Raw genomic sequence first — 24,613 nt, forward strand, 5'->3', positions numbered from 1 at the left:
CTCCCCTCCGATCGGCTCTGAGCCTGTTCGACCGTTCCCCAGCCCGCAGCCTGGGCGTCTGCCTGGGGAAGAGGCATGTGCACCGTCCAAGGACGGGGGTGCTAATGCACCCGATGCACCCCCCGCAGGAATGTGGGGGGTGGATCAATGGGCTCCAGGTGGCAGCAGGAGGTGCTGACTCACGGCCTGCGGCTGCTGTTTGCTGCTCGGGCAGAACTGGATCCCCCCACCGGGGTCTGTTCAAGGGAGGGGGGTGGAACTGGGAGTGAATTTTGATGCCCTCAGAGGGCCTGTGGGGGCAAGCGCAGCTCAGGACAAAGCTGCTTTGAGATGCCAGGATGAGAACTCCTGCCTGCAGCCTCAGACCTCGACCCCGAGTCATAGAGCAGGGCACAGCAAGCTCCCACGTGCACAGCTGTGCCCAGCCACCTCTGGCCTGACCCTGCAGCATTCACAACTATTCCAGTCCTGGGTTCCCCGTTCACTCACCCACTGACCCCTTAGCATCCCGTGGCACCGCCCTGCCAGTGCCCCTCGGTCCTGCCAACAGCACCTCTCCCTGCACTGCCAGTTCCTGGCATCTCCTCCATGGACACGACCAGTTGTGCCATGTCTACCGCACCATCCCTCTCTCTCTGGTGCAGGCTGCCTGGCGCCTGTATTCGACAGACGTGAGCCGAGCCTACCTGACCGCCACCTGGTGTTACTATGACAGCATTCTCCCATCCTTCAGGTAGGTGCCGCCCCACGCGGGTGACCACAGACTGAGTGCTGTGTGGGGAGGGGAAAGGGTGGTCCCTGCCATCTAGCAGTCAACTCATCCGAGAGCAGAGGCGTATGCAGGGCTCTGAAGGTCAATTGCCTCGGTGTCTGTTGAGGGCAGGTGAGAGCAGGATTCGGCCCTGCATACCGGACGACCCAGCAGGGTTTGGGAGCAGTGTGGATGTGAGCAGCTTTGCCCCAGGAACTGGGTATCTAGCCTGGTGTTGCTCATCACTGCCTTCCCAGCCAGCCCTCTGGCTGCCGGGCACAGCAGAGGTGGTGGAGATGCCTTGTGCTGCTGGAGAGGCTGGATTCCCATTGCTGTCCCCGGAAAAGGACGGGGCGGGGGGCACCGAGGCAGGGTGCAGAATTATCCCCCCGGCACCAAGGGCGTTGACGGAGGGAGAGGGCCGAGTCCCGGGTTAGCTGATGGAGTTAACCCTTTCAGCGTCATGACCGATCAAAACTCCAGAGCCAGTGCACCATGGTCACTCTCTGGAGACGCAGTCTCTCTAGGGATGTCCCTGTGGGGGAACTGCTGGAACCTCTGCACCTTGACAACTGGTCACGTGACGGTGATGCCCAAATGTCCTTCCAGGCAGAGCAGTTTATCAGAGCTGGTGCCATCAGGCATGTGTGCCAGAGCCCACTCGGTTTAATGAGGCAAGACTCCGCATGCTCTCCCGAGGCATGTACTGTGGGCACCTAGCGGTAGAATTCCTAGCATCCTTTCTGGGGAGGAGGGCGGGAAAGTGGGGCACGGACTGGACCCTGGTCTATGATTCCAGACTTCGAGGCACCCCTGGCGCTGAGATGTCAAACGCTGCAAGCCAGCGTCTGTTCTCCCCCGTTGCACGGGAGGCGAACGAGAGCTGTCCCGCTGAAGTCAGTGGCATTGCCCTGGGGTAACCTGGGTGTAGGTGCAGTCGGAACCAGGCTCAAGGCCCCGAAGTTGACTCGATGGTCCGAGACCTGAAACACACAGTCAGGCTGAGATTTCTCTTAACCCTTCCTGTGCTGGCATTTCCCAGCCTGCCAGCCCATCAAATCTATATACACAGCCATGAGGACCAGAATTCCTTTGGACAGCGGAAATAACTTCACTTAAATGGGTGGGGGAGGGAGGGGAGGAACAGGGGTGCTTGGGTTGCCAAATAAAGGTTTTGCAGTTAATAGCTTCCCCAGGACGGAGCCCCGTCTCATCAAGGTGGGTTGGGAGAGGAGGCGGAGCTGAACTTTCTATCCAGCCCATCCATAAAGGGCGAAATCGGCTTTGCTCTTCCCCCATCATCCTCTGTCTTCTGCAGAGCTAGCTTCCGTGGGGCGCAGGGGTGGAATGGAGCCGCTGCTAAACTTCCTGACTTCCTCCTCCATCCTCCTCCATCACCCTCAGGGGCCGCTCCCTTTGAAGACCCGCGGCCTCTGCATCCATTCCAGCCCTGCCCGCTCTGTCTCTCTCCCTCCCATAGCGTTTCCCAGCTAAGCTGGAGCCCTGCTGGTGATGGGACCGAAGTGGACGGATTCCGCTGGTGGCTGCTGTTGAAATTAGCTGGAGCCGGGAGGATTGCTCGGCGCTCTGAGACCTGGGATTGACTGGCTGCAGGCCAGCCCCATGGGTCACCTGTGGGGTGTGGGGGGCAGAATAGAAAAGACAATGTTTGTGTAAGGGAGGAAGGAGGTAAAGGCCCTTTGGGTATCCACGGATGCTGCCTCCCCTGTTAAATTGACCCACCTCCTTTGCCCTTCCCCCTGCATCCTCTAGGAATACATTGTTGGAAGGGGAATTCCCGAGGCCTCGGACGCTAAGAAATAGCGTTGTGTAGGGAGACAACACCCTGGATTATCATTGCTTCTGGATTGTCCAGTTGTGTCCATCCACAATGTATCTGTGTTGCTGGTCTGTACAGGGCAGGGTCTGGCTCTGTGTTGTAAATTGTACAGCGCCAAGCGCACTGATATTAGGTAAATAATAAAATTGCCCCACTTTACACCGGCATGTTTGAGTCAGGGAAGGAAACATGCCCACCCCCAGAGCTTGACCTCCCCCCCGCCTTCCGCTGCTGACCATGGATTTAGGTTTTGTCTGCTTTGTTCTGCAGTGGGTGGTTTTGTTTCTGTGCGATGACCCGTGGTTTTATTTTACAAAGACAGAATTCTTAGCAGCCTGAAACACAAATCCCTCAATTCCCAGCAGCGCCCAAGAGAAGATCTGTCCTTCTGTGCAGCACCACGGTGCAGAAACTGACCCGAGGTATCAAACTGCGAAGAACTGCCATAAGTTAGAATCCCCATTAGCTTCTCTGTCACTTTTGAGCCCGTCCCGTTCAGAAGACTGTCTAGTGTGCGGGTTGTTTTTAAAGTAAACATCAGAGGAAGAGCCCAGAGTTGGATCCAAACTTCCCCAGAGTTCAGCATCTTTCAGACATAGGCGTAGTTTAAAGGGGTGGGGGGAGGTGTTGCCCCCCTGAACTGCAAGCTTCAGGCAGGCTCAGAATTTTCCCCCCAACATGAGGCCCCATTGGCCTGACTGGAGCTTCCCCCCCAAATATAGAAGTCAAACTACACCTATGCTCTCATGCTATTTCACAGTTTGAGAGAGAGAGGAAGGCCCTCTGACATGACAGTTCAAGTCCCTGCTCTGCCACAGACTTTTGGCATGTTCCTTAGCCTCCCCGTGCCTCAGTTTCCCATCCCTACCATAGCACGGCGGTGTGGTGAGGATAAATATCTGGAAGATTGGGAGGCACTCAAGTACCTGGGAGAGACGGCACACAGATGTGAAATATTCAGAAGGAAGATGCAAAAAGCTGCCAGGTCTGCCACTCATTCAGCGACTGGCATTAAGACACCCGGGGGCCTGACCCAAAGCCCTTTTGAAATCAGCGGGAGTCATTCCACCTATGTCAATGGCTTTGGATCAATGCTAGGGACTATAGCATCAACCGTATCATGCTAAAATGAGATCGTGCCTTGCAAGCTCAGCTCTGTGCTCTAAGGTACATGGTGTGCCCCCCCACAACTGGCATAAGCAGGGCCAGAATTCTACATCGGGTCAGTTGCAGGAGAGAGTATTAGAAACAGGGGGGCTGCCCCTCTGCTCCCCGACACTGGCTTTCCAGCAGTGCAGCTGCTTCTGATTTACAGCCGGGGGGAGCGAGAGGCGCATCAGACCCGTTTGTTTCATTGCACGATTTACGTCTCTGTGCAAAGGGTCTTCTCAGACATGCAGCGTGAGTCACGGTCTCTCTTGCATCATCTGAGTTTGTGCAGAGCACTGAAAAATCGGGACAGACCCAGCTGTGTCTGCCTGCAGCCAAACTCGTTGTAAACAATCCCAGCGATCAAACTGCCTGAAAACATGGGGGTCCTTTCCCAGATCTGCCCACTCACGATAACACGAGACGCCACTCACTGTAGATTGTGAAAATCTTCGTGACTGGATCATTCCTCTTCTTTCTTGTGAGACATCTAACAAAGGTGACATTTAAACTTCCATCACTAGGCTTCAGAATAAACAATTCATTGAGCTAAATGGGGAAGCTCTCTCAAAGCTATTGTCTTGGGCTGTCCGCAGGCTCAGGCAGACATCATTCCTTCATGTCACATTTTGCAGGATATCTTCACCACCATAAGGCTAGAGGCTTAATTATTTTTAAAAAATGAAAGCTGAGATTGTGGAACACAGGAATGTACCAGCCCCCTCCCACCCACCCAACCCCAGCTAGCACGAGCTGGCCCAGTTCAACCCCTGCAAAGGCCTGATGGAAGCTGCTAAGAAACTGTCTTTAAAGTCTGGGGGTGGGGTTGGTTTACACCTGCCTGGATCCCTGCTTTGTTCATTCATGTGGCTTTGATTTCTTTTTGCCTTGGAAGGTTTAATTTCTCCGTGTTTTTATTTGAACCCACCCCCAGAGAGCTGGTCCTTATGTTTGAGCATTTGCACCGAGTCCGCAACGGAGGAGTTAGGAATTCAGAGGTGAAAAGGTTGCCTGATGGAGCCCCACCACCATATCACTCCTTCACCTCTGGCCAGAAAACCATCGCCCCTGCTTTTTGCTCTGGGGAAAGGTAGGGTGCCCCCAGCTACCGCTCCTTGGTGTGTCCTTTGTCTCTTCCCCCCAGTGTTGGCCCTGTGCGCATGTTTGTCGCCAGCGCTGCTCTCCTCCTGTCTCCTGTGCGCGGTTTGGCTTTTGTCCGTGTTGGTGGCAGGTATACCCCCGGCTGGCTCCTGGTCTCCCTGTAGCGGCTGGACCATGTATTGAGGTTTATGTGTCTGCTAATGAATCCTAGCTGATGGACCTAGTCATTTAGTGCAGGCACTAGAGACTTGTGCTTTTCAGATTCAAAGGTCGCAGGTTCAGTCCCCACAGACAACTCACGCAAGGGGGTCACACACTCGTGCACAGATCACCCCTAATCCACCTGGCTGTGTTCTGTGTTCCCAGGGGCTCTCCAGCACCCAGGGGGGAATCCAGAATCCCAATCGAATGCCCGAGGTGCTAGGATTCCAATTGCCCAAAATAACTAGCATTCCCTGTGCTCCATGGCTCTTAGGGTCCGTCTACACTACTGGGATTGCAGCTCGGGTAGACACAGCCATGCTAGCATAGCTACCAATGGTAATGTTGATGTGGCAGGCTGGGCTGTACAAGTGCACCAAGGAGCCTGAGTCCTTGTGCTGCAGAAGCCCACGCCCGTGCATCTTGCAGTTAAAACCGGCGTAGGTCTGTCTGCTCCAGATGCAGCCACACCTCCCACTGCCACGCAGACGGACGCTGAGAGTCCGTGCAGCGTCCTATCACCAGAATCGCTCATAACGTTCAAACCTACCGAGCGTGCAGTAACATCACCCGGGACGTTTTAAACGGGCGACCTGAGCACATGCATAGGTGCACACCCTGAATAAATGTGTGATACATTCTAGCTAACTCTGGGAATTGTATGTGTCAACACAGTGTAACAGACAGATGGCCCTTCTGCTGCCTTATCCATGGCCAACACCTGATGCTGCAGGTGAAAAAGCAAATGCCCCAACATGCATCTAATTTTGCAACATGCCCCTAATTGTGTGACGATATCTCGCTGGTCAATTTCTTCCTGAGCTGTCACCTGAGATGGCAAAACCCTGAAGTGGGAGAAATGGACGAAACTTTAATCCTAGCTAGTGATCAGATTCATAGAAATGCCTAATTCTGCTCTGAATTTTACTGAGGAATTTGCCTCAAGCTTGTCTTATAGCAGTGAGTTCTATAGGTTAACCAAGTGCTGGTTTTAAAAAAAGAATTTCCTTGCATCTGTTTTTTTTTTTTAAACATATTGCCTTTCCGTGTCACTGAGCGCCTCTTTGCCCTGGCATTATGGGAAAGGGTAAATTAGACTGCCCTTTGCACTATGCTGTTCTGTACTTTCTTTACCTCTCATGTATCTCCTCTTGCTTGTTTCCTTTCCAAATGTCTCTTTAGCCTCTCTTCAAAGAGGCTCCTAGTGACAAATACCAAGGCAGGTCAGCTCCAGTGTGCTGCAGAATGGAACCATGCATTTGAAACTTCCAGCAGAGAGGAAGGACAGTGCAAAGGTTAGGGCACTAGAGAAAGGCTTGGGAGACCTGGTTCAAGTCCCTGCTATGTCTCAGGCTTCCTGTGTGATCTTGGGCAAGTCACTTAGTCTCTCTGTGCCTCAGTTTCCCATCTGGAAAATGGGGCTAAGTGGGAAGGACTCTCTCACCGGGGTGCAGTGAGGATAAATACATGAAAAGATTATGAAGTGCTCTGAGATCTCATGCAAAGTGCTAGGTATTATTGGTGCGAGGTATTGGAAGTGCTAGGTGTCCATGGGTTGTGATGTCTCCATGACAGCGTGCGATTAATTGGTTGCTTACGTATTATTCTTAATACACTATCTATGTAACAGTGTATACACAGGGATGCTCTGTGGAGGTTAATTCGTGAGCAGGAGTGGTCTCTTGAGGGGTCCTAGGAAGGAAGGAGGCTCTCCCGCTCTGGCGACATGGCTTCCCCTTGGGTTAGAAGTCACGCGGAGTCGGAGGCAGGGCCCAAAGTGCTGCGGTAATCGCAGCAGGAAGGAGCTAAAGCTGGCACTGCGGAGTGAGAGGCAGCTAGCTGTGATGACCAGCGGCTCCGCAGGACGGAGGAGGAGGGGACCTCCTGGGTTCAGAGCACTGAGTTTGTAGGCCATGGACACAGGCTGGAGGACAGGCCAGCAAGGATTTTCAGAAGCACTCGGCATTGGCCTAATTCTGCTCCCATTGAAATTGGGGGGGAGGGGGGCTGAGTGCTCTGGGGAGCCCCTCCCTGTGTGACTGGAGGTGCTGTTCCCCGAGAACAAGGAAATCGCTTCTCTCTAGTGTCCTGAGCTAGCTTTGGTCTTGGGGGAACAGGTCGCTTGCGAGGGTGTTGCATCCCCCCACGCAGGGTACGAGGGTTAGGGTTGCATGGATCCCAAGCATGTGATTCCCCTGCTGTTCTCTAGCGGCCCCACAGGGTAATACACACTCCCATGACTTGCCCTGGGCTTTGCTCCTGCCGGGTCCTAATTCCTCTCCTAGTTTTCTTCCCCGACTCCAGCTGACCTGTGCAGGGGGATGTTCTTTGCCAGGCCTTCTTCCTTCATCTGAGGCAGCCTTTGGTTAAAGTGGGCAAGTGCCTTTCTCTAGAAAGCACCATTAGGAGTGGGGCATTTGATAGGGTTACCAGGTGTCCCGATTTTATAGGGACAGTCCCGATTTTTGTTTCTTTTTCTTATATAGGCTCCTATTATCCCCCAACCCCTGTCCCGAATTTTCACACTTGCTGTCTGGTCACCCTAGCATTTGCTGAGCATAAATCCGGAGTCCACAGAAGGGGTGCCCCCACCGTGACGGGGATGGGGAGATCCGGAGAGCTGGAAGGTCTATTAACTCCATTAGCATCATGGAGTGGAATCAGGCTAACCATGGAGGCTTGCGCGTTTGCTGTGGGGCCTGGCTAGGTGGCTCTCCGAGAGCCACTGGCATGTCCCCGGTCATGTCTAGTCAATACCAGCACTACAGAGCCCCGGGCTAGGAAGAAAATGAACGTAAAAGCTGGTGAATGGAAGATTTTCCTTCCACTCCGGGGCTTAAGAAACTGGAAGAAACCCACCCCCCAGAGCGCTCGTATTGGGACCTTCTGGGCGACGGGAGGTTCAGGGAGATGCAACGTGGAAGACACCGGCCAGCGGTTGCTCTCAGCTGGATGGGGGAGAATGGAGCAGGAGGCCCTGGCCTCTGAGAGCTGAGCACTATTTTGGCCAGTACACAACCAGTCTACGATGATTGTGAAGTACCCAGGTATGTGTCAAACAGCCTGTGAAATCCCAGCCGGTTCTTGGGTTCGGCCCCTTGGCAGATGTGTCGCCTGGATGGTGCGAAGCACTCGTCCATTTCTGACCCAGGTGCGTCATGATGTCTCAGAAGGATTTGTGGGACTCCGAGGAGCAGGGACGAACCCGTTAAATGAGGAGAAGCTGGCTCGGCTCTCGGAGCACTGGACTGCTCTAGTTTTCATTAGAGCTGATGCATGATGCCAGGAATAGAGGGGGAAGGAGACTATCCCAACCACTTAACTCCCCCAGACCTCTCACCTTTCTGAGCTCATGGGCTCAGCTAACTCATTTCCGGTTTCTTTGGTGAGCCATAATTACAAGGCCCTGATTCGCCTTCAGCTACTCCTTAGTCATGTCATGCTTCAGCAGAGGGCTGGTCCACTGTGCCTAGCAGGGATCCGAGTGAAACCACCTGATAACCGGCCCTCCAGCTCCAAATTGGGGAAAACACCGAAGGATCCATCTAGTAAGTGTCCTGCAAAGACAGAGATTGCCTTGGGGTGACACCGAATGGGCCCAATCCTGCATTCCTGATGTGGGTGTGCGGTGAATGCAGAATCAGGCCCTAGCGGTGAAGTAATGACCCTGGGGCTTTGTGACTAGGAGCTGCAGTAGAGGAGACAGTGGGGGCTCATGATGAAGTCTGCATGCCGGGACTTGGCCTTGCCTTCTGCCCCATGTGCTCACTTGCAGCAGATTCAGTGGCTGAAGGTAGCATCCAGGAAACCTGCGGTTCCAGAGTAATGCTGTGTTTGGAAGAACACAAAAAGAACTAAATAGCCCCAGGCAAACCTCAAAGCAGTGGTTCAAACTGGCTGTAATTCAGAGCGGTCTGCAGAGTGAGACGGAAGCCTAACAAGAACTGGCTTTTCCTTCGAGGAAAGCTTCCAGGAGGCAGCCCGGTGTAGTTAGAGCCCACGGCTGGGGGTTGGACAATAGGAATTCTGCTCCTGTATTGCCTTTAGCCTCAGTTTCCCATCTGGAAAACGGGGGGAATGACACTGACCCCCAACATCTGTGAAGAGCATCGAGGTCTTGGGATGCGAAGGGCTGAGTGCTGGGATGATCACTGCACCCTGCTTCCGTTCAGGCTGGAGGCACCCAGGTCAGAACCTCTCCAGCACCTGGTGACGCTCCCTCCCTTTTCACCGGGCGCGATGAACATGAACAATTACTGAACGTTGAAAAATGGAACTTCGGTCAAACCTCCCAGAAGGTTCGTTTGCAAGTCTCTGGAGACGCTGCGAGTTCGTTCCTGTTCCCACGGAGCCAGCTCCCTGGGCCCTAGGGCGAAATGCAGGATGAATCTCTCTCCTTGTCCTCCTGTCATCTAGAGAAGATGCCATCCAGCCCTCCCCCACACACTCCTGGCCTGCTTCCCTGGAGGCAATGCACAGGAACTGAGCATGGCACTGCAGTCCCACAAGCCTGGGTACTCTGGGCTGCCGAATCAAAGGGGGCAAGGGAGCACTGAGTCAATTGCTGCCCACCCCCTGGGCGCTGAGATGAGAGAACCCCATCACTGTAACACCAGCGTTCCCAGTGGTGGGGCCTCGGGCTGGGGGCGTGCTCGAGGGTATCTGGAAATCTACAGGTATTGCAATCTCAACGGGCCAGTCCAACATAGCATACGGCCCCCCGATCGGACTGGGCCTAGGTGAGATGCTGTTGGAAGGATCCGTGTGTCCCCCCCACCTGGCCCCTATGCTAACATCGCCTCTCATGACATTATCATCTTCTTTTTCTCTCCTCCCCCTCTCCACCTCCCTGCCATTTCTCTTGCATCCCCATTCACTCCCGGAAGCTGGAAAGAGGAAGACGCACCGCCCCCCAGGTGTTTACGTCTCAGGTAACCTTCCTCTTAAAGCCACAGTGCCTGTATTCCCCCCCCCCCCCGCCCAAAGAGTCACAATGCGGTAGGTTCCCTCCAGAGGTTTTGACCTTCTTCAGCCACTGCTCCAGGAAATGTGCTCGGGGCCAGGGAACCCATTTGGGGGGACCAGTGGAAAATGGCCTGTGTGGTATTGAAAGAAATGTTGCCAAGTAGCTTGTGATCAAAATTTTGATCTGTCCTAAGATTGCTACAGTAGCCTGGAGGTCGGGGAGCATGCGGGGAGTTGCTCAGATTCAAAATGTTTTTGTGTTTATCTAATATCCATCTAACGACCTGTTTTTACAGAGAGCTCCATTGCTAAGAAATTTGACACACCCCCTCCCTCCTTCCTGAGGGGGAAATGTGGTGGTGTTTATGTAGGACCTACACAAACTACAGTGCTTTGTGCTCCTTGCCTCTTACACACAACGGGTGCGGTTTAGCCGATTCCAAACTGTACCACGGGACCTACCCAGTGCACCTTAGGGGGCCCTGGTCGCTCAACACCATCAGTAAGATCTTAGCTTGAAATAAAATCTAGGGAACTGCCATGATGCCCCCTGCAGGGTAAGGTCAGAAGGGAAAGCCTTTTGTCTCTCCTCGGAGCAATCACTGGTGGGGTCACTCCTGCCCCAAACACCGTGGGGTCACGGCGTCTTGGGTCGCTTGGCTGCAGTCCAGGTGGTTTGTCACGCCTGCCTCGGAAGGCCAGAGGTCTCTGCGGGGCCTCACATGGGGGTGAGGAGAGGCGTGCCCTAGCTGGTGCCCGCTGTTTGGCCCCCTCTCCTCGGAGGGTGTTTAACTGTGGCCCAGGGCTCTGCCCGCCAGTCAAATTGTCCAGTGGCGTTTTGTTTTGATAAATGGGGCTCTTTAGGGGAGATGCATCAAACCATGACAAGGGTATGGGCAGGGCCCTCGAGGGCTCAGAGCCCACCGCTGACACCACGTTGAAGAGCTCAGAGGAGAGAGCAGCAAGGGAGAATCTGTTCGCCTGGGCTTTGTAGGGCCAGATTATGCCATGTATTCCTGAGTGCCACCTGCTGGCACCTTCTCTGTTAACGGTCTCCTCCCATGTACACAGCCCTCTCTCGTCGACAGAGCACCCTCCCGACGCTCTTCGTATCCACATGAGCCCGTAAGGAACAGGACTCGCAGGGTCCAGCCTCACCTTTGCAGTCTTCCTGCCACATCACGCGTTGGTAGCTTTGCTGCCGGGGGGATGTTTCTCGCTGGACGCTGCTCTCCTTTTCCCAGCCAGGAGGTGGCGATGTCCTCGCCCAGTGCCACTGCTCCAGGCCTCAGCAGAACCGGGTTCCGAGGCTGCCCCCTGGACCGCACCCCTTTGTCTCACTAACTTTCTCTTTCTTTTCTTCTGTATCTTTTATTCTTGACCCTCTAGCCAGATCTTTAGTAGTAAACGGAATTTCTTTCGGATTCCTGCCAGCTGGAAACAGAGGTATCGCGTGCTTGGATACGCTTCCCATGACTTGTTTGGGGGCCAGGTGTTGGGGGCTCTTTTTGCTTTGGGGGCAGAGCCCGTGTGGAATGCAGCAGATTGCTGGGGATGTGCATGATGGTCCCTCTGTGCCTTGCAACGAGGGCTGCGGTAATGGAGATATGCCTGCTCTCCTGTATGTAGACTGGTGCATCTCCAGTGCAGCTGTATGGGGGAATTAGGTGTATCAGTAGAGATGGATCAAAACTTGCAGCATTTATAAGGGAAGAGGCTTATGATCTAGTGATCAGAGCACAGGGTAGGCTCTGATGCTGGCCCCTTCTGTGGCCTTGGACTAGTCACTTCACTGCTTTGTGCCTCCGTTTCTCCATCTGTAAAATGGGGATGCTGCTTACTGGCATCATGACAGTGGATTAGCTGAATGTGTTGGAAGCACTGTGCAAGTGTTTATCCAACCCCCATAATACACCTTGGGAGTCTGGATAAAACCTGGATCCGCACCCCAACCACATTGGGGTTTTGTTCTGCAAAAGATCAAAACCTGATGGAGGAAGTTCTGCAAATTCCAAACCTGTCTGGGTGTGTTCTCCATCTCTGCCTATAACCCCATGAAATGCTGTGCTGAAAATCTACCCTGCGGCAGTTCTGTGGGTGTTTGAATACAAACCATTTTTGGAATGACTCTTAGCTATTCTAGATTGCTTCGTTCGACTGCTTGGGGAGGAAATGAGAACTCAGAGCCCCCGCTCTCTGCAATCTGCCCCTCTACTACAGCCCCTTGAATTCCACTTCTACCTCCCATCTCACGTAACACCCCCTCGTGGATTAGCAAATGGACACTCAGAAGCGCAGCCAGTGGGAAATTTTCCAGTGGAATCGGTTTCCACTGGCAAATGCTGCGTCAGCGGAACTGAACCATTTTGTGGGAACGTTATTGATTCCGTTGCCCTTTCAGCAGGAAAGTCTCCAGCCCTTTCATTTAGACGTATGCAGGTTTATGTTAATAATTCATGATAGGATAGAAAAGTCAGAACAACGAAGTGGCCGCGAAACGTTTTCACTAAGTGGAAATGAAACATTTTGGAACGTTTCCTTGGGCGAAAAATTCCAAGATTCCGCTTTGAGATGAAACCACATTTCCAAATCTCAGAATGGGTGGAAATTCTGCTTTGGAGCCAGCTCTGCTCGTGAGGTTTTAGGCTCCCCAGAGCGGCCGTATTAACCCCAGTTTCTGCCCTTCCCCACCCGGCTGGGAGCCAGTTCCCAGGCAATGGGGCAGAAGAGTGTGCACTGTCCTATCCAGTTAGGGCAAAACCCAGCCCCCTTCCCTCATTTGGTGGAAGAACGGGGGTTGGTGGATAGAGTTCCAGCAATGGGAGCTGCATGCAGCTTGTAGCTTAGGGGAAGGAGGAGCTGCCAGAACTGCTGGGTAACAACCTGCCGTGCAACCCTCGAAGAGGGGCGGCGTCCCCGGCCGCATCAGAGTCTACAAGTATACAGAGTAGCCCCCTCAGCTGGCTTCTCCTGGGAGCAAGGATGGCCGTGTGGTTCAGCCACCTCACTGGCCTGGCACTGGCTTGCTGTGTAACGTAGGGTGAGTCAGCTCGCGTCCGAGGATGCCGGCTATGGAGAAGCTGGGGGGAGAGATTGCCAAGCCCTGGGCCACCAGCGTCTCTTTGGCCGGGCTTATTCCGTGCTAGCGGAGTGGCTACTGAACTGTGTATGTGCTACGACTTCGCCTGGCAGGCCGTATGCCCACTCCTGGCCACGGAGGGGGGTGTCCTGTTCGTGGGTTGTCTGGCCTCAGAGAGAGTGGGAACCCCACGCCCCGGGACCAGATGCTGCCATTTGGAAGGCTAGTGAATCGCCCATCGTGCACTGATGAGAGAGGGAGCCCTGGCCAAAATCCATGATGAATCTGAACAGGGGTGATTAATCTCCGCTGGGCTGGGCTGGGCCAAGGGTGCTCTGTCCCGTGTTTGATCCAGACTCCTGTCTGGGATCAAGCTGGTCTTGAGGAGTGGGGGAGAACTGAAGTCCCGGGGCCTTTGGGCAGAGGGTTTGGAGACCCAACCTTGATATTCTTCTTAATTCCCATTTGCTGGAATGCAGATGCTCCAACCACCAAGGCTCAACTGTCCCTCCTATCAGAAGGTTAGTGGAGTAAAGAGTGTGTCAGGACACCTGGGTTCTATTCCCAGCCCTGATTTGTTCTGTAGCCTTGACCAGGCTGTTTAATGGCTCTGTGCCTCGGTTTCTCCATCTGTAATAAATCTTCCCTACCTCCAGGGGGAGAGATGAGGTTAAATTAACAGTAGAGTGCTTTGAGATCCCCGGATGAAAAGTGCTAGGGGAGGGCATTGTGGTGGTGAATGTCACAAACTTTGTGTGTGTGTGTGTGTGTGTGCAAAGTGATCTATTTTCCCCAAGAATGATCAGGACCCCCCCCTCGCCCCCTCCCGATCTGGATGAAAACCTGAAAATGTTTTTCTGTGAGCAGTCGAATCCTGCAATGGGCCACGCTCTAGAACATTCCGGGGATTGGGGGATGTTTGGGGGTTGTCTCCCGTCTCTGGCTCAAACTTAGTGTCCCTCCCCCTGCCTTTCCATTCCAAAGAGACCGAAGCGGAAATGGTCCTGTTGTTCTCTCCACAGCGAAAGGGCCGATCGAGAGACCGAACCGATCGCTGATGACAAACCACCAGGCCCCGCCCCTCCTGTTCAGTATTGATCATGGGCTGTAGGGCTCTGCCTCCGTTTTTGCATGGTATGTGGCGGTCGTGCTTGCTGGCATGCGGGGGATCTGCCCGCGACGCGCTGGCAGAACTCGGACAGGTTTGGGTGGGTGGGGAAAGGGATTCGAGAGACGTTCTGGAACTGGGCAGGGCTTTTGGAGGTTTACGACCCAGCGGGAACTTTTAGAACTTTGTGTCGCCACCTCTCTCTCCACTCCCTGATCCCGGAGCAAAACCGGAGCCTCTCAAAGTTCTAAAAGGTTCTAGGTTCTGAACCTGACAAACTCCCAAACGTTCTAGAGCCCGCCAGGCTTCCAGAAGCTGCAGATGATGCCTGCGGGGTATCCCTCGCTCATCCACGCAGCTTTCTCTACCGGCTTGTGGGAGAGGGATGCAAGCTTCAGTGGAAGCTCTGCATTGTGAGCCGTATCCCAAGCCCACTGAGGTCCAGATGGGCTTGGGATCCAGGCCGGCGACTGCTCCCTGTGATGGATGTTCTGTGCGCCGGGGAGCCAGCTGCTTGGAGTCTGAACATGATGCCGCTCATGGGAAGATTTGTTTGATTTGAGCCCTCTGTGGCTGTGCCAGGCCCGCTCCCCCAAACCTACACGTCCAAACACGTCCTCACCATGTTTCCAGTGGCCTGGCATACCTGTCCCGTTCCACGTCACGTGCGGCTGTCGCCATTCTCATCCTTCCCTTTGTTTTCAGCCTGTGCAGTAAGTACTAAGGTTGGGTCTGGGGCTTAGAGTCCTGCTGTGTTGCAAACTCCCGTTGTCCCTTAGCACCTCCACCTTCTTCCCTCTCCCCGATTCCGATGAGGGTTTTGTCTTACAAGCAAACCCTACACATGAGCCTTTCTGAGATTCTGCTCACTTGGCCTTCATCGGCTCTCCCCCTCTGCTTTCCTCTCACTCCAAACCTTGCTGAATTGAGGCCGGGCTGACTTCCCCTCCGTACTTGTCTTTACTACCCCATCCACCCTTCGGGCCCCACTGGATTTTATGAGGATGTCACTGCAGTCTGGAAACCCACCAGAGCGAGGACAATTCCTGACATCGTCCACATCATGAATTATAAAGGGAATCCTGCAAAAAGGCCGCCATTAGGTGTAGGCAGTGCCTGGCAATGTTGGGCCCTGGGCTCCTAAGGGCTACTGCAGTACAAATGATGATGAATAGTAAAACCAGGCCCTGATTCTCCTCTTGTGTGCGCTGGGGGGACCTCGGCTGACTTCAGCAGCGGATCTACCCCTGTGTCAGAGACAAGAATCAGACTTCTTGTCTTCGCCCTCCATTGTCTGCCAACACCCTCTCTGGAATGTGTTTCCTTATTGATTTGTGTCTCTTTTCTAACCCTCGTTTTGGCCCTTATTAATTTTCCATCTCCGTGGCAGCAAACATAAGTCTCTTTTGCTGTATTTTCTCATTTGTCCATGGCCATCGGGATTGTGTGGGTGAGCTAACTGCTGCGGCTCTCCAGCCACAAGGGGTGAGCACAGAACATTGTTTTGGTGTAGGTCCTACATAAATGAGGTCTGTGTTTAATACATACCTTCCGCAGAGGGGCAGATTTAAAAAACAACCACAAAAGGGGTGAGAATTTGGAGGATATTCCAATGGAGGGAAATTAGGGCCTGGCCCACCCAAATAATGAATTGCCAAAGGGTCTCTTTCCCCCTCGGCAGGCTGGGCAGAGTTTAGCCATCAGCACATCGTGTTGGTTTATCTAGTCCTCTGCTGAGAGCCTGACCCGGCCTCTTAGTCCAGGGTGAGAGGTGGGAAGGTGGAGACAAGCGAATCAGCTGGGTATTGTAGGCTGCAAGGCCCTGATTGAGTGAGGCAGTGGTGAAGGTGACTTGCCCCATTGGACGTGCTTCAGGGCATTGGCGGGGCTGGTGTCACTCCTGATAGCTTGGAGTTAGCTCAATGCCACTGCTTCCCCAGGCTGCTTTGCAGTGACACGCAACACCTCGGTACATCCAAGACACAAGGATCTTCCCTGACTCGTAGGGGCAGTGCCCTCGGGGCTCGGCTCGCTATCTCAGCGAAGCCTTGTGCTGAAAGCCCTGCCAGAAACAGGGGTTTGTCTGTCTCTTCCCCTCCCTGCTGTCTCCGGTCTATCTTCATTTCATACCAGGTGGTTTCTCTCCCAGCTCCCATGTGCTCTGTCTGTGTCTCTCCACCCCATCCGCTGTCCCCTCCCCACTGGTGCTCTCTTTGCTGCCAGAAAAATGTTTCAACTAAAATACCCAGATGCCCGTCCCCTGTTAGATAATCAGGGGCAATCATTCCTTCCGTTCAGTGCATACAGGCGCTGGGCTTTTCGCACCATAAACCATCTGCATTCACAAAGGGCCCTTACCCAGAGCAGCACTGAAGCACGGGGCTTTTAGCCCATTAAAGTCAACAGGACTTAAGCGCTTGCTGAAGTATTTTCCTGAATCACACACACATGCGCACACACAAACACACTTTGCACCAGAGTCTGCACCCTAGCTACAAAGTTTGCAACAAGGATCTGACTTCCCTGCCCAACTCCAAGCTCTTTGGATCCAGGGATTCTCACTTGTGCAAGGCGCTCGTGGGGCCGTTGTGGCCGGGGCCAGCTTCAGGCGAGCCCCATTCACGAGCCTCCAGCACTAGGGCAAAGCCTGAGCTCTTCCCTTGGGCAAACTCCACATGGCTTTACTGGAGAGGGCCAGAGCAAGGAGCTCGGGGTCTGGCCCGATCCAGTAGGAAGAAGCTGCATGTGCCCCTCCAGGTTCCCGGCGGCAGCTCCCCCTCCCCAGGCTAATGCCGGCTGTCCTTCCTCCCCGCCACTCCGCAGCAACAAAATGGGCATCAAGGACCGCATCCGCCTGAACAACTCGCAGAGGCAGGGCAGCCGGGGAAAGCAGCACCTGGCCCCGCCCATGCGCCGCTCCCCCAGCACCGAGAACGTGCAGGAGGCCTCCAGCCCCACCAAGGTGCAGAAGAGCTGGAGTTTCAATGACCGCACCAGGTTCCGGGCATCGCTGAGGCTCAAACCTCGGCCACCAGTGGAGGGTAAGTCCCATTCCCCCCCCCCACCCCGCCCCCCATTTCTGTTTTGCACCCAAGTCTTCCGAATGTGAGTTGCCCTTCAGAATGGACCCCCACCGCCCTCCATGGGCAGTTGTGTAGCTAGAGCGCAGGAGTGGGGGCCAGGACACCAGGCTTCTTGGCCACTGACTTGCTGTGCAAGGAAAGTCACCTGTCACTCTGTGCCTCAGTTTCCCCCTCTGTGGCTTGGGGATGGGCCTACCCAAGAGGGGGATGGGGAGCCTGTGAAGACGCTGACATGCTGGAAGGTCATCGGTTGGGAGGAGCTAGAGAGGAGCCTGGTGGTAAATGCCACAGGACCCGCAGCTGAACCATGTAGAACCCATGTTATTCATGGTGAACCAAAGGAGACCTCGAACCCAGACCTGTGCATGGGCAGAGAGAGGACTGGGGTGAGGATTGCTCTAAGGGAGATTTGCACCCTGTGAAACACACCTGAATTGGGAAGGGGGAAGCACGTCCCCAGCCCTTTATGGGAAGTCCCTGTTTTCTGTCCTCAGTTGACGGCCTGGTGGAGGAGAGCACCGAGGAGAAGGGCTACCAGTGTGACTTGACCTTCGAGGACATCATGCCAGCTGTGAAAACGCTCATTCGGGCTGTCAGGTGAGTCCAGCTCGCCAGCCATCCCTGCGCCCACTGATACCAGTTCTCAGCCCGTGGCAGGGAGCAGGCCTGGCAATCGTTGGCCACCTCCATCCTGCGGGAGGTTTGGGTTGGGGCCTCTCCCAGGCAGCTGCCCCTGGGTGGGCTCTCGGAGATTCTTCATTAGGGTTTTGGCTGCCGCGGCGGGGGAACTCGTGCCAGTCTGGCTGTTAACCTCCATAGGTCTCGGGCTGGTCAGGGTAGCCAGCGAGTGGGGAGGGTGACGGGAGGAGAGCAGGCGAGCTCTGTGCCCAGCCTCTGAGGCCGTGCTAACAATTTGCCCTGAAACCCTCAAACGATAGAGTGGCCCGTTCCACAGTTCATGCACCAGCCCTCGGCAGCGTCCAGCTCTTCGTGCTCCAGCCCAGGCCCCTTTTGAGCCAGATGCTGGGAATTTTGAGCCAGGGTGGCGTTCTTTTTCACGCATCCAGTGTGTGCCAACAGCAAATGGCATTTCCCCTTGTCTCCGTGCCAGCCTGACTGTTGCTCCTTCCGAGCCTCAGAGGGTCCAGGGTCTGGCGGGGAGGGGCAGGCTGAGGTTCTTGTCCAGGTGGGCTCTTGCCATCCTTGGAACTCCCTGCACCTGCTTGCCAGAGCCGTGCATGCCGAGGGCTGGCCAGTCTCGCCCCCTCTTTCTGTTTCATTGATTTGCCAACAGGTTTATTCCCCGATAAGGGTCCCTGACACAAATGACCGGCTCTGCTAAGCAGGCGCATTCTGGCTTCCGCGTAGCCACCTGAGCCCGGGGAGCTGAGCTATCCAGCACCCAGGATCGAAAGGAGCAGGCGGACGGGGAGCAGGGTGGGTGGAGACGCTGGTTTGGTTGCAGAAGCTTTCCTGCTTTTATGTGCCTGGGTTAATTCTTTTTCTGGTCTTAAAACCCACGTGCACGTGCCATACTGCAGACACAAGCCAGGCCTCTCTGGCCGCTCCCCACCCATCTGAAGAGGCCGCCCTGAATAGAGCCATTGTTAACGGCCATGCCACTGGAACGGGGACCTGGTGATCTCTAGCCACCTCTTCTGGCTGGGTTGGGGCACCGAGGCTGCAGCAATGCTGCTGTAGCATGGTGGGGGAGACTGGGGGAAGGGGTGGGGGAAGATATGTGGAAATACCCCCCTCCCATACAACACATTGGCTCTCTAACGGGGAGGTGACGTGGGGCATTAACAGGAGTGAAGTAGATGCTGTGAGCTCAGAACACATCCTTAATGATCGGAGCAGAGGGCTGGGCACCTGGATTCTATTGCCAGCTCTGGAAGGAGAGTGAGGTCTAGGGTTAGAGCGGGGAGGAGGCTGGGAGTCAGGACTCCTGGGTTCTATCATGGATGCGAACAGTTGCGGGTGCAATTCTCTCTGCATTTTTCAAGACCAGCTGCTGTGACCGGACCATTGCAATAGTTCTTTGCACCCACAGACCGGGCACTTACCTGCCGGCTGACAGTTCTTGTGCCTGCACTGAACAGGGGGGCAGCTTTGGAGAAATCTTACCCTGGCCTTTTCCCTTTTCCTGAGTTAGCAGCAGGCTCTCCTCCATGCTGTGACATGTCCTAGCCCTGGCCGGTCCGGCAGCATATGCATGCCTTCCTGCAGCGCCGGCCTTTGGTCCTGCAGCGTATGCATGTCTAACATCGCCAGCTAATTGAAGCCACTTAACACAAGCTGGAAGAGCACAAGCCCGAGGTTCCCAAGTGGCTTGTGCTAGCTCACGATGCCTGTTTGCACAAGAGATGCTCCCCCACCCCATCCTTCCGTCTGCGGAGTTATGAAATTCTCCATCACGGCCCTGCTAATGAGCCCTCTCCGCCAGCATCTCTCCCTCCGCTGCGTTAGCAGCATTGCGGCTAGTCGTTTGACAAGGAGCCGGTGACTGACGAGCCAGGATTCAGGGAGCCAGTTAGAGGCTGGGTTATTCTCTTCTCCTCTGCTTCCTTCCCAGAGCAGGTTTCACTGTCATGGAAAACAGGCAGGCAGGTTATTTCCCACGGCAAGAGAAGAGCGGCCCAGGGTGCCAAGATCCGGTAACTGCTCTCAACATCTTGCAAAGCCCAGAGAGATCGTCTCCCCTCCTCTCCCAACACTTGCAATGTGCCTGTTTGTTCCCAGGCTCTGAAAAGGGTGCAGCTGGGACAGACACGGCTAGCCGCACACTGCACCTCTGGGCGTGAGGGGTGCAATCGTGTCACTTCAAAGAGTGTAACTTGCACCCTGAGAGAGCTGGAAGAGATGACAGACCTTTCTGTGGTCATGGTCTCCAAGGGGAAAGCCCTTGTGCCAAGAGGTCGCTCTTACACTGAAGATGGTAAACCCTGGAGTCATCCAGACTTCCAGTGGTGGGGAGTTCCACTGTCCCATCTCTGGGGACCATGGCTTAAAGAGAGCGCTGGGGCCTTGTTTGACCTCAGCTGTCCTGGTGGGTCCTAGGCCTCTGAGATAGCTGGGCCATGACCCGTGTCAAGTTGCTCAGACCCGTCCCCACCCCGCCCCTCTCTCAGGCAACCCCTTTTGTCCCGGCAGGATCCTGAAGTTCCTGGTTGCGAAGAGGAAGTTCAAGGAGACCCTGCGGCCCTACGACGTCAAGGACGTCATCGAGCAGTACTCAGCCGGCCACCTCGACATGCTGGGCCGCATCAAGAGCCTCCAGTCACGGTGAGCTGGCACACGAAGGGCCACAGCCCAGCTGCTCCCGCTGCCCAGCCCACAGGGGCCTGTCCCATAGCTGCTTCCGCAGCCCCTGGCCAGGCGGGACGTGGAGCCGCATAATTCAATAGCTGACGTCACGCACGCTGGGCGAGTGACTCTGTGACCCCGCCACGCACCCAGGGCAGGGCAGGTGCAGAGAAGAGGTTTGACTCTGCTCCCAGCCCGGCCCAAAGGTCGCTGGCTGTCAGTGAACTTTGGATTTAGCCCTTAGGCGCAGCCGTTGAAAGGTATGTGCATTGTGGCGTAGGCAGGTAGGAGCTAAGATCCCATTGACAGCCCATGGGATTGAGGTGCCTTGGTCCATAAATCATTTTGAAAGTGAGGCTTGGGTGCCTAAGTAACTTCGGCATCACAGTGCCGGGCACAGCAGAGCCGAAATACCGTTAAAAATCTGGGCCTTCACCCTTTAGCGTTACCAGCAGAGGCTGGCGCTTTGAGACGCGCCGTGCCCGAACCCCGCTGAAGGCCGAGAAGGGTCAGTGCTTTCCCGGAGGAGGTGGCCCATCTGGGGAGCCAGCGACAGCTGGACAAGGGTCAGATTCGCGTCGCGTGCCCTTCTCTGAGAGTATCCCGAGCACAAGGGTGTATCCCGAGGTGACTGTGTTCAGGAGAACACTTGGTGTTTGAGTCCGAACGGAAAATGCCTCTCGCCGGCGCTGTTCGCTTTGGGGCCGCCCAGACGGAATGGGTGCCATCTTCCAGGGACGAACCCAGCCAGCTCGGTGAGGCAGGCAAGGCCTTGGGTCCAGCAGGAGATAGCAAGTGGGTGGGGGACGGGCAAGCCCAGAAAATCGCAGGGGAGGGTGACAGGGTGAAGGGGAGTCGTTCACGTTGGGCTTAGAAGTGGGCGAGCGAAAGTGCGGCTTGTACAATAAGAATCGTGCTTCCGACATTGCTCCCCCCTGTGTCCCTAAACCCCAACACAGACACCCCTAAACCCAGACACTGACCCCGTTTCTACCCTAGACCCCCAACGCAGACACCCCTAAACCCAAAGATTGACACCCCCCTTGTACCCCTAAACCCCAACATAGACACCCCTAAACCCTAACACTGATCTCTTCTACCCTAAACCCCAAGGCAGACACTCCTAAACGCAAACATTGACCCCTCCCTTGTACCCCTAAACCCCAACACTGACCCCCTAAACCCTGACATTGACCCCCTTCTATCATAAACCCCAGTGCAGACATCCCTAAACCCTGACACTGACCCCATAAACCCTGACAGTGACCCCCTTCTCCCCTAAACCCAGACATTGACCCCCCTTGCATCCTTAAATCCCAACACATACACTCCTAAACCCTGACATTGAAACCCCCCTGTACCCCTGAACACTGACACCCCAAAACCCAATACTGGCCTCCCCTTCCACACTGAGCCCCTACCCTGACCCCCCCCTTCTGCCACCTACACTGGTACCCCTTCTACCTCTAAAACCCCAACTACCCCTACCCCCAAAAAAGGATAAACTCAAAACCAAACCCTTTGCTTTAAGCAGAATTTTGACCCCAAAAAGGGAGACGTGCCAGAGACTCCAGGGATCCCACTATTGCTATTGATTTTGCAAGGAAGGTACCCAGATGCTGTGGTGATGGGCAGCAGGATAAAACCCTAAAACAGAGAGGTGGTGGCCCCTTAAACGGCTTGAAATTATTCATTTGGCCCTCGGGCTGAAAAGGTGCGTCCCCCCCCAACCTGTAGTGACAGGGAGTAGGAGGCCAGGCAGCCCAGACCCTCCAAGGTACCTACCGGCCGAACTCCCGTTGATTTCTGGGTCTTCCTTCTCCGAGCCTGATTCTCTCTGGCAATAAGGCCCCTTTCATTCTGAGCTCCCGCTTTCCCCCTCGTCCTGTCTTCTCGCCCATAGCGTGGACCAGATCGTGGGAAGGGGAGCCATTGCGGTCGATAAGAAGACTCGGGAGAAGGGAGAAAAGTCCCTGGAGGCCGACCTGGTGGACGAGCTTAGCATGATGGGCCGAGTGGTCAAAGTGGAGAAACAAGTAAGGCTGAGGTCGGGGGGCACGTGCAGCACCGTGCATGCTCCCGAACATGCGGCCCGGCCCCTACGCTTGCCATGCCCGTATGTGTGTGTGTCAGCCAGAGAGAAACCAGCTGGCTGCCTGTCCGACCATCCATGTCCTGGGGTTGTTACAGTTGATTTGTAAAGAGAAGATAGACCATAGGTCATGTTACTTTCTTTTTCTTTTTCTTTAGCAGTCTAGAGGTTAGAGAGGGGAGCTGGGAGCCTGAACTCCTGGGTTCTATTCCCAGCTCCGGGAGGGGAGTAGGGTCCAATGGACAGAGGAGAGGACTGGGAGTTCAGTTCATCATGTTAGTAAAATGCTTTCACATGTGACTTGACCAGGATTTGGACCCAACTGGCTAGAAGTGAAAAACTACTGCACCCTCCAGCCCCCTCTTCTGCTCCACCATGCAACCTGGTCCCCCCTTAATCTGGGGAGCCCCTGTTTCCCCACACGCTGAATCCCCAATCCAATTACATCAGGCCTGGCTCAATCCCCCCCCTCTTCTTCCCCGTCCCTCCAGGTGCAATCCATAGAGCACAAGCTGGACTTGTTACTGGGCCTCTATTCCCAGTGCCTGCGGAAAGGCTCCATGAACTCCTTTACCCTGGCCGCCACGCAGATCCCCAGCTTTGACCCGGACATCACCTCCGACTACCACAGCCCTGTAGAGCACGAGGACATCTCAGTGTCCGCGCAGACCTTAAACATCTCCAGGTCGGCCAGCACCAACATGGACTGAGAGGGGTTCCCAGCACAAGTGGGGCAGAGCTGGGGGACCGGTCCTGAGCCTGGTGGTGAACATTCTTGTAGACAGACACACTGATAGCTAGCAGGCAAGAAGACCGAGCCGTGAACCCAGCCAGGTTCTGGGCTGGGGACCACGGGGTCTCGTCTAACGTGTCCTGATGCACTATGAGCCTCACCTTGATTTTACTTGAACAAGTCTTCCTTCTGACCGTGCACAAGCCGGAATTATTAAGCAACTAGTATGCAGCACCTGGGAGCCAGCTGGGGCTGGGACCCCGGGGGATGCAGCCGAGAGAGAGTTTCTTAAAGCATTAAACCTACAAAACCGACGAGAGAACGCCTGGTATCTAAGAAGCTCTTTTATTTATAGGATCAGCCTCTCTAGACTTTATCCTCTGCAGGCCATCTTCTCTGCGGAGGAAATCCCCCTCTCCCGGCACATCCCTGGTTGGGGTGGTGCTGCCCCAGTGCAGCGGGAGGGCGAGTTGGCCAGGGATGCAACGGGCCAGTGCACCTTGTCACTCGGTCTTTTTTCTGGGCGCCTCTCTGGGAACCGTCCTTGGAATGAGCTTTGACACAGGGTATGGAATGACCGAGAGCGTCTCAGCTCCAAGGTTGGCAGTTCTGACCTCTTCACCAACGTACGCGGCATCCCTGAGGGTCTACGCCGTTGCCCCTCCCGGGAGCCGGAGCAGGGTGCTTACTAACAGCTATGCAAGGCTCGGTAACCCTTTACCATCCAGTGCTACACAAGGGGCATTGTGACTCGATTGAATGTGGTTTCTTCTGGACCGAGGAAATCGCTGGGGAATGGCCAAGTTTTGCCTCCCTCCCGGGTTTCCTATCTCCCAGCGAGCATGGGCTCCGATTCCTGCAGCCATGAGGGTAACTCAGTAAGCCCAGTGGAACCGTCTGCGGAGCAGTGCAGCACGGAGGGCCGCGTGTATGCAGCAGTGTTTCAATATGCAACCCTCGATCCCGACAGGAGAGGCGGACGAGTAACCCGTCAGCCTAAGCAATAGGTGTTTGCCCTGTGCCCTGGGGCCGGATCCTGGGCTGCTCGAGTCAGTGGGGTTTCACGGGGCGAACGCTGCTCCTTTGGAGCCTGGCGGACAGACTCGGATGGACTTTGGATCAGGCCCTTGACTTGAAAGGGGGTAACTGGCCCGTTGGACCAAATGCAGCCCTGTTGCATGAGTCTGTGGAGTTAACAGCAGGCC

At 55.0% G+C, this 24,613-nt stretch overlaps 1 protein-coding gene across 1 annotated transcript in view; it reads left to right on the forward strand.

Annotated features, from left to right (window-relative positions):
* The window catches only part of KCNQ4 (potassium voltage-gated channel subfamily Q member 4), a 74,594-nt gene extending 50,268 nt beyond the window's left edge, over nucleotides 1–24,326 (forward strand). Inside the window, exons 8-14 of the mRNA XM_074934603.1 lie at nucleotides 645–733; nucleotides 4,675–4,830; nucleotides 17,018–17,235; nucleotides 17,772–17,874; nucleotides 20,431–20,562; nucleotides 22,487–22,619; nucleotides 23,167–24,326. Coding sequence (XP_074790704.1) covers nucleotides 645–733; nucleotides 4,675–4,830; nucleotides 17,018–17,235; nucleotides 17,772–17,874; nucleotides 20,431–20,562; nucleotides 22,487–22,619; nucleotides 23,167–23,385 — 1,050 coding nt within the window. The 3' untranslated portion in view covers nucleotides 23,386–24,326. The remainder of the gene's footprint in view (nucleotides 1–644; nucleotides 734–4,674; nucleotides 4,831–17,017; nucleotides 17,236–17,771; nucleotides 17,875–20,430; nucleotides 20,563–22,486; nucleotides 22,620–23,166) is intronic.
* The last annotated feature ends 287 nt before the right edge of the window (nucleotides 24,327–24,613 follow it).

The sequence above is a fragment of the Natator depressus genome, chromosome 19 (assembly GCF_965152275.1).
Source record: "Natator depressus isolate rNatDep1 chromosome 19, rNatDep2.hap1, whole genome shotgun sequence".
NCBI lineage: Eukaryota > Metazoa > Chordata > Testudines > Cheloniidae > Natator > Natator depressus.